The sequence below is a fragment of the Zootoca vivipara genome, chromosome 9, assembly GCF_965207765.1.
Source record: "Zootoca vivipara chromosome 9, rZooViv2.hap1.1, whole genome shotgun sequence".
NCBI lineage: Eukaryota > Metazoa > Chordata > Lepidosauria > Squamata > Lacertidae > Zootoca > Zootoca vivipara.
The window spans coordinates 56,588,497-56,604,365 of record NC_142592.1 but is presented as its reverse complement, the minus strand read 5'-3'; the positions used below and the strand labels follow the sequence as shown (position 1 = coordinate 56,604,365).

General features: G+C 43.2%; 1 protein-coding gene across 1 annotated transcript; it reads left to right on the top strand.

Annotated features, from left to right (window-relative positions):
• The first annotated feature begins 773 nt into the window (after window positions 1-773).
• On the top strand, window positions 774-13,877 carry LOC118090915 (aldo-keto reductase family 1 member C3-like). The gene is made up of 9 exons (XM_035127287.3): window positions 774-975; window positions 2,408-2,575; window positions 5,983-6,099; window positions 7,436-7,513; window positions 7,637-7,759; window positions 10,405-10,514; window positions 11,615-11,780; window positions 12,634-12,716; window positions 13,742-13,877. Exons 1-9 carry the CDS (start codon window positions 889-891, stop codon window positions 13,779-13,781), a joined length of 972 nt encoding a protein of 323 aa, XP_034983178.3. The 5' UTR covers window positions 774-888; the 3' UTR covers window positions 13,782-13,877.
• Window positions 13,878-15,869: the final 1,992 nt, after the last annotated feature.

Sequence of the window (15,869 nt, the reverse complement as noted above, 5' to 3'; positions counted from 1 at the left end):
TGTTGTTGTTTAGTCATGTCCGACTCTTCGTGACCTCTTCGAGAGACGTTAGGAGACCCCTATTCCTCTCACAGAGTTACAGTTCCAAGTGGTTTCAATTCGTCTTCCCAAGGAATTCTGGGAATTGTAGCTCTCTATGGGGAATAGGAGTCTCCTAACAACTCCCAGAATCCTGCAATTCCCAGGATTCTTTGGGGTGAGGCATAAATGTAAGGCATGAGTCTGGCACTGCTGCATTAAGCAAGTATTCCTGACATTTTCACATCACTTTCCATATTGCAAAATTTGGGTTAATAAGTTTGTTGCACAAGACCTCTGAATCAGACCTGAACGTAGAAACCATCTGGGAACACCTCTACTTCAGGGCTCAGGGTGAAAAACTTCAGCATAAATATCTGGTCATTTGTCTGCTGAGATGGATTTTTGGGTGTTGACTATGAACCCTGATTTGATGTATTATTTACTCAGTTTGGGGTGAGGGTGTCGCAAAATATGGGATTTGTCCTGCAAAACACTGCCAACAACTGCAAAACTTTGGCACCGGTTTGGAGGGGGGTTCCAAATTTGGGGGTTTATACTCAAGTAAGCTGTGTTTTTCCATTGTCTTCTAACTAGTTGCCCAGTGAACTGGTGGAGACTGGATGAAAACAGCATGTGACCTCTGAGTTGATAGTGTGACAATGCCAAGTATTTGATACCTCAGGGATCTATTATAGTGTCGAGGTTCTGAGGGTTGTTTTTCATCTACCTTACATCAGCATCACTTCTCCTTGCCCCTGAGGAAGTAACTCTATAAGAGAAAAAGAGAATTGTAGCCAACTCCGCTTCTCTTCTCCAAAACTCTGGCAGAGTACATTTGCTTGCACATCAGACCAAAGCTGTAAAAAGATGACTCTGGACAAAAATGCTTGCCTTAAGATGAGCGATGGAAACAAAATCCCTTTGATTGGGCTTGGTACCTATTGCCCTGATGAAGTAAGTCAACTTTCTTAAGGTTTTCTTTTTATATCGCCTTTATAGGAAATTTGCTTTCTCACATGGAAAGCCAATAAATGGCCACCCTTTGTGATGGTTTTGCAGGACCCCTCCCAAGGGTCAATCTACATGTCATTCCATGAAGATGTTTGAGTTTTACAACACAAATAGCTGCTGTTGGAGAGAGCCTGATCAGGATCAGAGCCACAGTGGGAGGAAAATGAGAGTTTAACCCTTATCCCTACACCACGGACCCTGGCTACTTACCCATCCCAAGTTGCTATTTGTATCTCTCCTGATGCAAATAGCAATTTCATTGTGTGTAGAGAGGATGATTTTTGTCATGTCTGTGGCAGACAAGGGTGTATGTGTGTGTGAATTTCTCCTGCCTGTCCACTATTGTCCCAGTCTGCAGGTATTTGTATGAATGAATTTATTATTTCAGTCATGGACCAGTTCCAGCTCACATACAAAATCAGGGAAGTCATGGAACGCAATAGGGATACATTTAAATTTGCAGTTCGGTATAACAGGGAGGGTACAGATATAGCAGCAATTAAAATATATAAATTAGATCTTACTCACTAAAATATAACCTGAAGTTGACAGGTATTTGTATTTGAAAAATCAGTTGCATTAAATGCAGTGATATCTTTATTTCACATCGGTTTGCCCTACATTTTGCAGAATGGCCACTGTTACAGGTGCCTCATTCTGCATTTGTTGTTGTTGTTTAGTCGTTTAGTCATGTCCGACTCTTCGTGACCCCATAGACCAGAGCACACCAGGCACTCCTGTCTTCCACTGCCTCCCGCAGTTTGATCAGACTCATGTTGGTGGCTTCAAGAACACTGTCCAGCCATCTCGTCCTCTGTCGTCCCCTTCTCCTTGTGCCCTCAATCTTTCCCAACATCAGGGTCTTTTCCAGGGAGTCTTCTCTTCTCATGAGGTGGCCAAAGTTTTGGAGCCTCAGCTTCACGATCTGTCCTTCCAGGGAGCACTCAGGGCTGATTTCCTGAAGAATGGATAGGTTTGATCTTCTTGCAGTCCATGGGACTCTCAAGAGTCTCCTCCAGCACCATAATTCAAAAGCATCAATTCTTCGGCAATCAGCATTCTTCAGCTCTCACTTCCATACATCACTACTGGGAAAACCATAGCTTTAACTATACGAACCTTTGTTGGCAAGGTGACAAAGAAACCAATATTTTAGTGTGGCAGCACCCACATTTTGGAACTCCCTTCCTATTGACACTGGTATTAACCATTCTGAAAGTGTGGCCAGAATGCTTTTCAATTATGTGAAAATATTGTTTATATAGCTGCAATAAATCCTGGTCTAGCAGAGAGAAAAAACCCTGTTTTTTCACGTAACCCTCCTGCCAAAGTGTAAGTGAAAATTGCTGACACTATTTGTTGTTTTAACCACCAGGTTGAAAAAAGCAAGTGTGAGGAGGCTATAAAGGTAGCCATCGAGCTTGGCTTCCGCCTTATCGATGGAGCCTTCATCTATGGGAATGAAGAGGAAATTGGACGAGGGATTAATGCGAAGATTGCAGATGGAACTGTGAAAAGGGATGAATTGTTTTACACTGGAAAGGTCAGTAAATATTAATTCCTGTAGTAGTTGGTTGATTGGTGGACAGGCTTTGCTTCTACCATCCTTTCCTAACAGCTAAGGCCATGGACGCTTGGGGCATGGGTGGCGCTGTGGGTTAAACCACAGAGCCTAGGGCTTGCCGATCAGAAGGTCAGTGGTTCGAATCCCCATGACAGGCTGAGCTCCCGTTGCTCGGTCCCAGCTCCTGCCAACCTCAACCTAGCAGTTCGAAAGCACGTCAAAGTGCAAGTAGATAAATTCCTCTGACGGGAAGGTAAACGGCGTTTCTGTGTGCTGCTCTGGTTCGCCAGAAGTGGCTTAGTCATGCTGGCCACATGACCTGGAAGCTGTACCCCGACTCCCTCGGCCAATAAAGCAAGATGAGCGCCACAACCCCAGAGTCAGTCACGACTGAACCTAATGGTCAGGGGTCCCTTTACCTTTACCTTTAAGGCAATGGAAGTTCATTTATTCAACTCAGTGGTTTCCAAATTTTACTTCTTTCCTTTCGGAATCGACTTGACTCCTGAGGAATCCCTGTGTATTGTAGACATCCTCACCATTGCCAGGCAGGAAAAAGGACAACTTTGGCAGTTGTGCAACGGAGGAATTTCAGAATGTGTTGTCATACATGCAACAACTGATGAAATCCCTTCTCTATACAACTAATGAAGCCCAACAAGACAATGACCAAAATACACCAACAGCATACAAATCAATATGGCTAACCTGATCCAAAACACCCACCCACCCCACTCACACACAAAACAAAGACCACCACAGCCAACCACAAAGGAACAACCATACCCTAGGCCAACCCCAACATCTCTCACCACCAAAAGAACACAAGCAAACAGCAGAGAACCTGCACAAGCGAAGCTGACAAAACCCCCCACATATATTAAGTAAAATAGAAACACCGTCACCCACCCCCACCCATCTCTCCCCCATCTACCTCTTTCCCCCTTTCTTCCCAATGTATCAACAAATGAAACTGATTTGTAAAAAATGTTATGAGAGACATTGCATATATCTTTGTAAATCAAGAAAATCTTTAATAATAATAATAATAATAATTAATAATAAACTAATGAAGCTGCAAGAGCCTGCTTCATTTTGTTTTTACTTGGCCGCCCAACATTACTCTGAGAACATAACTCAGGTCATTTCCAGACAATCTGTTTACTGAGCATTCATTTGGATTTGTTTGCAGGGAGGTTATGCAAGATCAAGGGCAAGCAATTGATATCCCGCACTTTCTAGTGCACTTTCCTTGCTGCAAAAAGTTTGATTTGTTTTTCTTAGAAGCAGATTTGCACCAGAGCAGCAGAGCTACTTGAATTGTGCAACCTGAATTTTGCAGTTTGCCATTGAATCCCAATTGCAAAACTCTGAAGATGCCCTTAGAGATATACCTAACATTACACTATGTCTGCCCATTGAAATGGAATCTTCTTGATGGGCAAGCAGCCTGTTAGGGAAGGTTGTTCATCATTGATGATCATCTTGCGAAACTCCTAGGGCTCCCCCTGACCTATTTTTTATTAATATCCATCCTGTTTTGCTATGTGCAAAAAACTTAGGTTAGACTATTATCTGGTCTTTACCAAGCATTCATTCTGATGTCTTTCTGGTGAGGTAATAAAGAAATCAGCACTTATCCTGATTTGCTCATGTGGTATTTACAAGTCTTCCTGTCAAGTATTTGTTCATCATTGCTTTCCTAACTACATAAAGTCTTTTGAAGGAAAGAAGAAAAGTACAGTGGTACCTTGGTTCTCAAACGGCTTAGTTTTCGAACAAATCGGCTCCTGAACACCGCAAACCCGGAAGTAAGTGTTCTGGTTTGTGAATGTTTTTCGGGAGCCAAACGTTCGACACAGCTTCTGCTTGAGTGCAGGAAGCTCTTACAGCCAATCAGAAGGTTTTCGAACAGTTTTGGGAGTCAAATGGACTCCCGGAACAGATTAAGTTTGAGAACCAAGGTACCACTGTAGATTTGTTGCACCAGTGTGATAGAGTGCTTTAATCTGCTTTAATTAGAGTTCTTATAATTCTCTGAAAGTCTCGAAATATAAATTCTGAATGGATTCTCTTCAAAACATAGAACCAAATAAGCAGAAGTCTTATAAGTCTCTGAAAGTCTCCGAAGACTATGTAAGTCTTTGAAGGAAGCAATATATCAGATTCTTATCTGACGCAAACAAGCTGTAAAGCTTTGTTTTATGGTGTCCAGCGCTGCTGAAGTAGTCCACAAACAGTCGTAGTGAACAGTGATTCTGAATATAACCCACTGTTTCGTAATTCTTCAGCACAGCAGGATATTATAATGCTTCGTTTTGTGAATGAATATGTATGAAAATATCAGTGGTCATAAAGTTATGTGCTGAAGAATTATGAAACAGTGGGTTATGTTTGTGGACTACTTCAGCAGCGTTGGATGCCATAAAACAAAGTTCTACAGCTCGTTTGCACCAGATAAGAATCTGATATATTGCTTCCTTAAAAGACTTACATAGTCTTCAGAGACTTTCAGAGACTTATAAGACTTCTGCTTATTTGGTTCTATGTTTTGAAGAGCATCCATTAAGAGTTTATATTTCGAGACTTTCAGAGAATTATAAGATTTCTGTTTATTTGGTTTTTGAAGAGAGTTCATATTTTATATATTTCATTTCATTTATGATTTTATAGATTTCATAAAGAGTTGATATTTGACATTGTATTATTGTATTGTTGTACTTGGTCATACGTGTTGCCTTGGATACTACTGATAATTGTTTGCAAAGTTCTGGCATGTGCTTGATTCCCACCCACAATATATCCCACCCTCATACCAATGACAAACTTAGTTGGTCTCTAAGGTGCTGCTGGAAGGAATTTTTAAAAAAAATTGTTTCAACTGCGTCAGACCAACACGGCTACCTACCTGTAACCACAATATATTGGCAGTCTGGAAGTGCACCTGTTAAGTTTCCAGCGAAGCCAAGGTGTCTCAGAACCCAGTTTGAAAGCCATTGTTTTAAGAATGCTCTCTTTATAGGAAAGTTAGACTATGGAAACTGGAACTGACTGGTCCCCCTACCTATATGAAAAAAAACTCAGTGCGTTCTCTTAATAATTTAGTCACATATAATTTTACACCTGGAAAACGAAACACCCAGGGTCCTTTCCTTTGAGGCAATAAACCAATAGCACATGATGTATGTTCATTTAGTTTTAACTCTACCTGGGAAGATACAACCTTTGTGAAAAAGAAGCTATGATAACAGTCATACGGATAGGCAGAAAATTATCCGACACAATGGCCATTGAAATTAATTGGAGTGTGTCTATATGCTTCAGTAAGAACCATTCATTCTGAAGGTGAACTGTATCCATGTTCTGTTGTTTGAAACCCTTTACAGCTTTGGGGCACCTTTCATCGCCCAGAACTTGTCCAGACAAGTGTGGAAGAATCTCTGAAGAAACTTAAACTTGATTATATGGATCTCTTTCTTATTCACATGCCATTTCCTCTCAAGGTAATTCACGCCCCCCCCCCCTCAGTAGTTGATGAACCAAAACCAAACTTTCGTTCCTTCCTTGTAAAATTCTTTTCTTAATAGAAGAACTATATATTAAGATGGATTTACTGTTAAGCGTACACATTAATTGTTTTGATCAGAAACATACCCATGTTGGTCTCCGAAGATGACTAACACAGAGACACAGAGAGAGGGAGAGAGAGAGATGATGTCAATACTGTTTCAAATGCTGGGAGCAAAGTTTTGAATCATATGCAACTATCCTTCACACTTTAGATGTTCTCAAAATCAAGGAAAAATAAGTAGGGTATTTTCCTACCCATGACTGCTGTCTTTAAAAGGAAACGTTTTGGTGTAGAGATGAAGTTGGATTACATGACAACTGTTTTATCAAGTGGCTAATGTTGTCTCCTCTGATGGGGAGCAGTTCTCCAAAATCTCAGAGGCTTAAAAAAAACTTTCTTTAAGTCCTGTTACCAAAACCTTTTTTAGCTGGATATATGGGAACTGAACTTGAGGGATGGAGGGAACTCCCACTGGTACCAATGGGAGCAAGACCACTCTGAGTAATAGCAACCTAGAGTAGGATTTTCATTGAGACTGCAGTGCAAGAGGAAAAATGTTACCCCTCACAGTATTCTAGTTAGAGCTAGTAACTGTAAAAGTAACAACAATTGCAATAGAGTTAATTTGGTTCTCTGTCTAACTCTGATCAATGAAGTCATAAGTGTGCACTGAAGTATAACTGTAATAACAGAGGAGTGTATTTACCGTAAATATGTGATAAGTTGCATTCCCTCACCAATTAGAAATTGCAGCCAGGACAAGCCCCATTTGGACCACAAGGGGGGGAGGACATATAAAATAATCTACATCTGGAAACATATCTTAACCTTGTTTGCAAATGTAATAATCATAATCAACTAAATGTAAAAAAAGTCAAAGCTTTCATTTTGTTTAATCTGCTTTTACAATTGTTTCTTGATAACGGGTTGTTTCCAGACTGACATCACAAACCAGCAGATGTCTACTCAGAAATAAGTATCACTGAGTTCAATGTAACTTACTCCCAGGTATCTGTGTATGCGATAGCAGTCAGAGTCAACCACTGAAATTAATGACTAGCTTAAGTCCCATTGCTTTCAATGGGTCTCTGAGCATAATTAAGTCTAGCCCTAATGCTAATATTTATAGTTATGATCCTAAGCTCAAAATTGTATGCCATCTCAAAGGCATTAAGGGGAAAGATGGGACGTAAAATATTTTAATAGGTTTTTGGTGCTGTTGTTTCTATGTTGAGTAAAATTTTGTTTTGGTTTTTATTATTTTGAAGCCAGGAGCCGATCCGCTACCAAAAGATGAAAGTGGAAAGCTGGTCTTCGATGACGTTGACTTGTGTCAAACCTGGGAGGTGTGTATCATCACTGTTGTGTAGCAACAGCAGGACAACCCCCCAAATCAAAACTGTACACTTATTTCAGCAGCATAATTTACACAGCCTGCTTTGTTTATATACTTTCATCATCTTCTGCAGGCCATGGAATTATGTAAAGATGCAGGTTTGGTGAAGTCTATTGGTGTCTCCAACTTCAACCAGAGGCTTCTGGAAAAGATCCTGAACAAACCTGGCCTCAAGTACAAGCCTGTTCTCAACCAGGTATAATTCTGGGATCCTCCAGATGACTTGTTTATTGAGCATTTATTCTGATTTGCTTTCACAAGGAAGCTTGCATTGAGGTTATATGATGTTCACTCATTACTGAGCATTCCTTCTACTTTGCAGGGAGGCTATATGATAGTGAGAATTCATTCTGATTTGCCTGCACAGTGGTTATATGTCTTCCTTTCAATTGATCATTATCCCACATTTCTTTTAGTGCATTTCCTCTTCACTTTCCAAACTGCATTAAAAAAATTATTTGTTGCACTGGAGCACTTAAATTCACTTTCATAGCACAACCCTAAACTTTCTGGTATGCAACTGAATCCCTCCCACAAAATAGTGAGTGTGGAGGAAATCTCTTGAGTATTGATCTGTCTGTCACATCTGTATTCCAGCCCTCCTCCACAAACCTAAGGGCAGCCTACCCAGGGGCTTCTCTATTTTAGCCTCACAACATGCCCAGTGTCGTAGTTTTGGCTGAACGGTAGTGACTGGCTCAGACAGTTTTATGGCCAGAGTTTGAAGCCAGGTTTTCCCAATCCATTTGTGATATTCTATCCGTCACTCTACCACACTGGCTTTCCTGAATAAATGCTCATTGGTCCATGACATGACCAGGAAAACCCATCCATTCATCCCCCATAGCTTGTATTGTTCTGTGACTGAGGCTAAACTAAATGGGTTTTGAGAGTTCCCTCCAACCCTGTGACCCTCTGTGAAAAGGGGCTGCCAGAGCAGGTCCTTTGTTAAGTCAGTAGTAGCCCTGGCCAGGTTTGTGCACTTTTGTAAAGTAAGTCAGAGTCAATACGTCACCATATTAGTTGTAGATCAGTGGTTCCTAATTAGGGGTCCACGGAATACACCCAGGGGGTGTGCAGCCCCATCCCTTGCCTCCCCCCCCCACTAATTTTTTTGCATGGGAATATCACAAATTTTATGGTCTGTTTTAGCGCTGTGAGATTGGCCAAAATCACACTGCGATAATGATTCTGGCCCAGCAATCCGCAGCAATATACCACTCCTCACGCGAGGCAGAGCAGGGCAGCCGATTTCAAGGCACCGTAGCACTACCTTCCCCTAGCACCGAGGCAGAGCAGCTTTTCTCAGTCAGCAGGAAAGCAGCAGCAGCAGCCACAGTGGATGTGCGTCTTCGCTGGCTGCCACCGCTTTGCCTCCTCCCCCCACCCATCCAGTTTCCGCAGCTGCTCCTTCCCTCATCCCCACGCCTGATCTCCAATTTCAGACATCAGGATATATCAGAATATCACGATGTTGAAAAGCAGATGTCGCTCAGCCCTGGTCTGTTTTTTTAGTATACCTAAAATCCTTTGCTTTTTGTTCAAAAAATTGCTTTGCAGAAGCAACCACCATAATTATCAATTTTTTCAAAAGTAGAGGGTCCTGAGTTTTTTTTTTTATTATTAAATAATTAGGGGGTCCTCAGTAATTAGCAAATTGGGAACCATTGTTGTCGATACTTCTAGAAGGGGATCAAAAGCACTGACAAATGAAGGGTGTGGGGGGGGAGCGGCCTGCCCCGGGTGCCATCCTTGGCAGGGTGCCATCGTGGCTGCCCCCAGGACACGCACTGCACAGCCCCCGGGATGCACACCACGCCCCTGGGACGCATGCCAGCCATGGCCCTGCCTGTTCTCCGCTCCCGGTGCTGGAGCATGTAGCTCCGCCACTGATCAAAAGAGAGCAAGTTTTTTCTTGCCCCTTCCCTGGGTGGAGATGCTGTCATAAAAGTATCTCTGTGTGTGAAAGGGCATCCTGCAATCCAGGAATCTCAATCTTCCCTCTTATGCTCAGCCTCTATATAATGTGCAAGTAAACCTCCACATTAGAGAAACTCCGCAAATCTCCAGTGACCTCATTCAAAGGAAATGAACCCCCGAAGCACACATTGGAACCCCAAAAACATCTCAATGTTCAGAGATTGGTGCAACAATATTAACTTGCTTTTTGCTCCCTGTCTGAATTACATTCGGGGGAGATTGTCTGACAACGAGATATATTCGGAATAATGGCTCATATATTTTATCGATGTTAGAATGAGGAGCAGGACTGTGTTGGCTAGCTCTTTCCCTGGCACCTTGCATTTTAGCTAGCGAAATGTACCCTGGCATTTCTTCATACAACATGAATGTCTGCCAGGAGGAAGCCTTTGCAGGTGCATCTATATGCATGAAGGCTCCCATGCAATCTGGAAACCCAAATGAGCAGGGATCCACATTACATGGAAATCTTCATTCTGTCTGTTTAGACACCAGAGGACAAGGCTAGTTTTCTCCCTGCTCACACATTGATAGAATGCAAAAGCTGTTCTTCCAAAAGGAGGTAAAAGACTTTAAAAATAAATAAATCTCTGAACAAAGGGGAGTGAGATTGCATCAGTGGAAAGTGTGGATGTGGGTTCTGAATTCACAATAACTGAGGGCCCTGATCATGCAGGAATCCTGGCCACAGTGCATCCACATGGAGCTCTGTTCAAAAATTCCATTCCAGATGTCCATGCCCATTCATAATGCTCTGTGTTCAAGAACCAATTTATTTTTGTTATTTTGTAACAAGACTGTAAAGACTGCTCCTCTAGACCGTGCTTCTTACTCTTGGCTTGTGCACAAATTCTCCACCAGGTCGAATGCCACCCTTATCTCAAGCAAGCCAAGCTGCTGTCTTTCTGCAAATCAAAGGATATTGTCCTGGAAGCTTTCTCTGCTTTAGGATCACAGAGAGACGAGGCTTGGTAGGAGAACTTTGATAATTTATTCCAGTATTTCAATGATTAGCCAATAATTAACCAACAATTGTAGGGAACCTTTGGCCCTGAAGATGTGGCTGAGTTACAATTCCCGACAGCTGCAGCAAGCATGCACAATGGTCAGGGATGATGGCCAGTAGCAGCTCAGCCAGAGGTTCCCCATGCTTGTTCTAGTGCAGCAATCAAGGATCAGAGAGGAAGGAGAAAAAGTGCACCATCAAAACCAGGAAGAATATCTGATCCAAGATAGCAAATATGGGATCGGGGAAGGGGCACAAAAGTAGCACCTAGTCAAAGCCATACAGAAATTAGGAGAAAGGAATGTGTGCTTAACAGGCATAGGTGAATCTGACAATTTGGGTTTCTCCTTTTTCTTAAGTTCCAGTTTCCGCATCATTCCACATCAAATTTAAAGTTTGCAAACTTTTTTTATTTTAAGTTCTCGTGAAAATTTGACAGCATTTTAGTGTGCATTTCTGCTAATGCACACATTTCTGTTTGCAATTTTGTCTATCTACCAGACCCAACCATTTTAAGCAGTGTGGACTAAATCCCTCTGGGATTCGCTTCTAAACTCCTTGCAGCTGCACCAAAGGAGGAAAGGAGCATATGAGTTCAGAGGGAGGCTAGGCTCAGTCCCATCACAACAAACCATGGTTTATCAGTATATGAATACAGTGGTACCTCGGGTTACGAACATGATCCGTTCCGGGTCGCAGTTGTAACCCGAAAAGTTCATAACCCGAAAAGGGCCCGAACCGCCGTTTTGCGCATGCGCAAAGGCGTGCGGCGAAAATACTTCCGGGTTTGCGAAGTTCGTAACCCGGGTTGTTCGTAACCCGAGGTGTTCGCACCCCGAGGTACGACTGTATGGCCAGTAAGACTGATGAGCATAAGATTGTGCTTTTGGTCTGCTTTCCCTGCTCTCTGCACCCTTGCAGGGTTCTTTGGTTGGGTTCCTCCATACCAGATGATCTGGTCTAAAACAGCTTCATACTTACAGTGTCTAGATATGCTCAAATGTTGACTTGAATATGTCACAATATTGCTATTTAATGACACCTGAGGTTGCTTTCCACTTGCAGGATGGACACAAGCACACCAGTTCTGCGTGAGGAACCAGTACTGGTTGACCTTGCTAAGAAGCACAACCGAAGCCCAGCGCTCATTGCCTTGCGCTACCAGTTGCAGCGTGGCATGGTGGTTCTGGCAAAGAGTTTCACCAAAAAACACATTAAAGAAAACCTCCAGGTAAACCGGCAGTAATATGCAGATGCAGTGAACTAAAGTCTAATGTGTGCTGGTTTAGGCAAGGCCTTGGGAGCTGAGTGTTCGTTCATCCCTGCACTTTAAGTAGAATAACCTACCGCATACGGAACACAAACCAGTAACAACAGACTGCCAGAGTTAAGTTGTGGGGTAAGCAATAGTGAAGACGGGGTCCATCTTACTCACAGGAGCTCAACTGCGTAAGCTGAGTTGAATGGGAGCCATTGACATCTACAACAGAATGAAAATGCAGGTGAGATCAGTGAGAGATTCTGCAGGATAGGGGAGCCAATGTCTCCTCTTTCTGCCCACTTTGTCTCAGTGCTTGAGCTTCAGAAAATCTACAGCCTCTTTTCATATTAACCTACCTGGACCCCAAGATCATCTTCTGAGGCCCTTCTTCATGTGCCTCTTCCTTGAGAGGTCCGGAGGGTGGCAACATGAGAACGGGCCTTCTCCGCAGTGACTCCCCGTCTATGGAATACTCGCCCCAGGGAAGTTCGCCTGGCACCTTCATTATACACCTTTAGGCACCAGGCAAAAATGTTCCTTTTTAACCAGGCCTTTGGTTGATCTTATTGACACCCAACACCCTTTTAGAGTGGCTTTTGGGGGGGGAGGGGTTATTGGGTTATTGTTTTTGGATTGATTTTATATGTTATGGTCTTGTTTGTGAACTGCTCTGAGACCTCCAGGTACAGGTATAAATTGAAATAATAATAATAAATAATAATAAATAAATAATAATAATTAATAATAATAATAATAATTAATAATAATAATAATAAATAATAAAGCCCTTGCTGATTATATGCAACCCTGTCTCCTCTGCTAGGTGTTTGATTTCCAGCTGCCTGAAGAGGATATGAAAACACTCAATGGCCTCAAAAGAAATGTTCGCTACATGAAACTGACAGGGTGAGTTGAAGGTGGCAAGGCAAGGGAATCTGTTGTTAGAGTTCAGCCCCATCCATATTGTCACACAGTGATACAGGTGGCCATTTGAGAGCCCACGTGTGGAGGCAGCTCCTGGTGGGAATCAGGTGTTTGTGGTTGCAGCCAGAGCACTCCTCGTTCCTTGTTGCCCTGGGGAGGGTGTGGTAGAACCCCTGACAATTTGGTGGGGGGGAGTGGGAGGGGACACACACACACAAGCTGCACACAAGGGGCAAGACATCAGACTGGTACTCGAAAGAAGCAATTTATTACACCCAACACATTTCAAAAACGATTGCCCTCCAAACCAAAAGGTCTCCCATGTGGCTTACTCTGGTATGCCAGTTAAAACAACTCAGAGATGGCACACTGTAATTTCCCCTTTCTGCTACTAAAGACTAAGGGCCTAAGTACACATCCCCTATTGAGACAGAACCAGGGCCGGCCCTACTGTTAGGTAATGTGTGCTTCTGCTGGTGCATCAACCAGTTTTCTCCTCACTTTCCACAGGGAAAAGAGAGTAAATTCCACATTCAAATGCCCAGTGTGGAAGCACCCTCCAGGCCAGCCCCCTCCCCAGCTGATACTTCTGAGTACCCTGCCCGTCCCCTTGTGTTGGAGGACAGAGCTGTGTACATCACACAGCTGTCCTGCACCCACATAACTAGCCTGCTGCTGCCCTCAGTTGTGGTGAAGGACACTCGGGTTTGGTGAAGGGCACTATGTTGCTGCCAATCTAGAAGTAAGTTTTGATTGTCATTCCAGCTAGCTTCTGTATATGAAATGTGCACCATCTTGCAATTTGCCTAAGGCAAGCAAATTGTGGTGGGTGGGCCAAGGATGACAATCCTGAGATAGTTTGTTAAGGGAATTGTAGTTCTCCGAGGGTAAATTCCAGTGGCTAGGCTTCATGTGCTTTAAATGTGTTGGATATTCCTTCTGAGGCCTGAATCTCACCCTTTCTTTCTCCTTGTAATTTAGAAGCTCCATTGATTTTTATTTTTCAGATTTGCTTCCCATCCTAACTATACATTCGGAGATGAATAAAACTGACTGATTCTGTCCTCGATGTTCTTCTCTCCCTTCAACAGATGAATCTACCATACACATTTTTCTTTGCAATTTTGCCTAAAATAAAGCATTTTTTGCATGGTGTTTTCCCTAATATATGCTCTTTAATGCATACTTTACCCCAGTATATGCATTTTTGCAATTATTCTGTAGCTGAACAACTGCATCACACAATGCAGGGAATTACCACTTTCTTTTGGATAACTGCATTTTGATTTGAATATTGGTTCAAGAAGTGTGAGCTGTGTAGTTTCTCATTAAAAATGTGAACAAAACTGAACTCCTCCTCCATCCCTAGTTCTCCCTAATGTGTCAAATAGCAGTTTCAAGGGGGTGTTTCGTATATTGAAAATAGCAGAAGCCGGGGGGGGGGGGATTAACCTTCAGAAAACCTTCAGAAAAGGAAGCAGCTGCATAGCCTGAGATTTATTGCCAAGATGATTTGAAATAACTTCAGAAAATAAGAAGAGCCTGCAGAATTAGGCCAGTGGCGCATCTAGTCCAGCAGCCTGTTCTCACAGTGGCCAACCAAATGCATGTGGGAACCAGGACATGATGGGAAACTTCTAAATTACAAAGTCACAGCTTCCACTTCTGAGGAAGGGATGGGCAGGAATAACGATTGCTGGCTGTGAGGAGTAAAGAGCACAGGGTTTCGATTACAGGTAGGTAGCCGTGTTGGTCTGCCGTAGTCGAAACAAAATAAAAAAATTCCTTCCAGTAGCACCTTAGAGACCAACTAAGTTTGTCATTGGTATGAGCTTTCGTGTGCATGCACACTTCTTCAGGTTTTGATTGTCTGTCATCTTGACCTGAAATGACTTCTGACTATGTTTTTCTGGTCACTCTGTTTCACAGCAGATGATGTTATACGCATGCATTTTATCCTCTGGAATCTGTAACAGTATTTAAAATGTCCTTGCTGAAATCATTTGTTGCTACTTGCTTCTCCCACTCAGCCACTGCTCTGCGTAACCTGAACCCTCCAGTAGAGGCTGATTCTGTGGACACTCTTCCTTTCATTCAGGGTGATCCCACGGCTGGTTTGGGAAGCGTTGTGCACACAGCGCCACATTCCACATCCTTTATCCACCCTAACATTTCTTATGGTGCATTGCGTTTTGATGGTGTTTACTCCAAACAGAAGGTGACTGTGTAAACAAACTCACCCTAAGGGATAGCTCAGTTGGTACAGATTGAGACTCTAATCTCAGCGTTGTGGATTTGAGCCCCACACTGGGCGAAAGATTCCTGCATTGCAGGTGGCTGAAATAGATGATCCTCACGGTCCCGTCCAAGTCTACATTTCTATGATCCAATGATATAGAGCACTTTTAAAGCATATGACCTCTCGAAAAGAATTCTGGGAACTCTAGTCTACCCCTCACAAAGCTACCATTCCCAGCATCTTTAACAAAAATTGCAATAGGCCTCTGCATTGCTTTATTGGAACACGAGGAGGAGGAGGAGGAGGAGGAGGAGGAGGAGGAGGAGGAGGAGGAGGAGGAGGAGGAGGAAGAAGAAGAAGAAGAAGAATAAGAGGAGGAGGAGGAGGAAGAGGAGGAGGAGGAAGAGGAGGAGGAGGAAGAGGAAGAGGAAGAGGAAGAGGAAGAGGAAGAGGAAGAGGAAGAGGAAGAGGAAGAGGAGGAGGAGGAGGAGGAAGAAGAGGAGGAAGAAGAGGAGGAAGAAGAGGAGGAAGAAGAGGAGGAAGAAGAGGAGGAAGAAGAGGAGGAAGAAGAGGAGGAAGAAGAGGAGGAAGAAGAGGAGGAAGAAGAGGAGGAAGAAGAGGAGGAAGAAGAGGAGGAGGAAGAGGAGGAGGAAGAGGAGGAGGAAGAGGAGGAGGAAGAGGAGGAGGAAGAGGAGGAGGAAGAGGAGGAGGAAGAGGAGGAGGAAGAGGAGGAGGAAGAGGAGGAGGAAGAGGAGGAGGAAGAGGAGGAGGAAGAGGAGGAGGAAGAGGAGGAGGAAGAGGAGGAGGAAGAGGAGGAGGAAGAGGAGGAGGAAGAGGAGGAAGAAGAGGAGGAAGAAGAGGAGGAAGAAGAGGAGGAAGAAGAGGAGGAAGAAGAG

What these genes read in the sequence shown, in the direction of transcription:
- LOC118090915 (XM_035127287.3), top strand. Translation starts at nt 889, where the DNA reads ATGACTCTGGACAAAAATGCTTGCCTTAAGATGAGCGATGGAAACAAA. An exon ending in AATTGTTTTACACTGGAAAG is followed by an intron (nt 2,576 to 5,982) that starts GTCAGTAAATAT and finishes AACCCTTTACAG; the next exon opens with CTTTGGGGCACCTTTCATCG. An exon ending in ACATGCCATTTCCTCTCAAG is followed by an intron (nt 6,100 to 7,435) that starts GTAATTCACGCC and finishes ATTATTTTGAAG; the next exon opens with CCAGGAGCCGATCCGCTACC.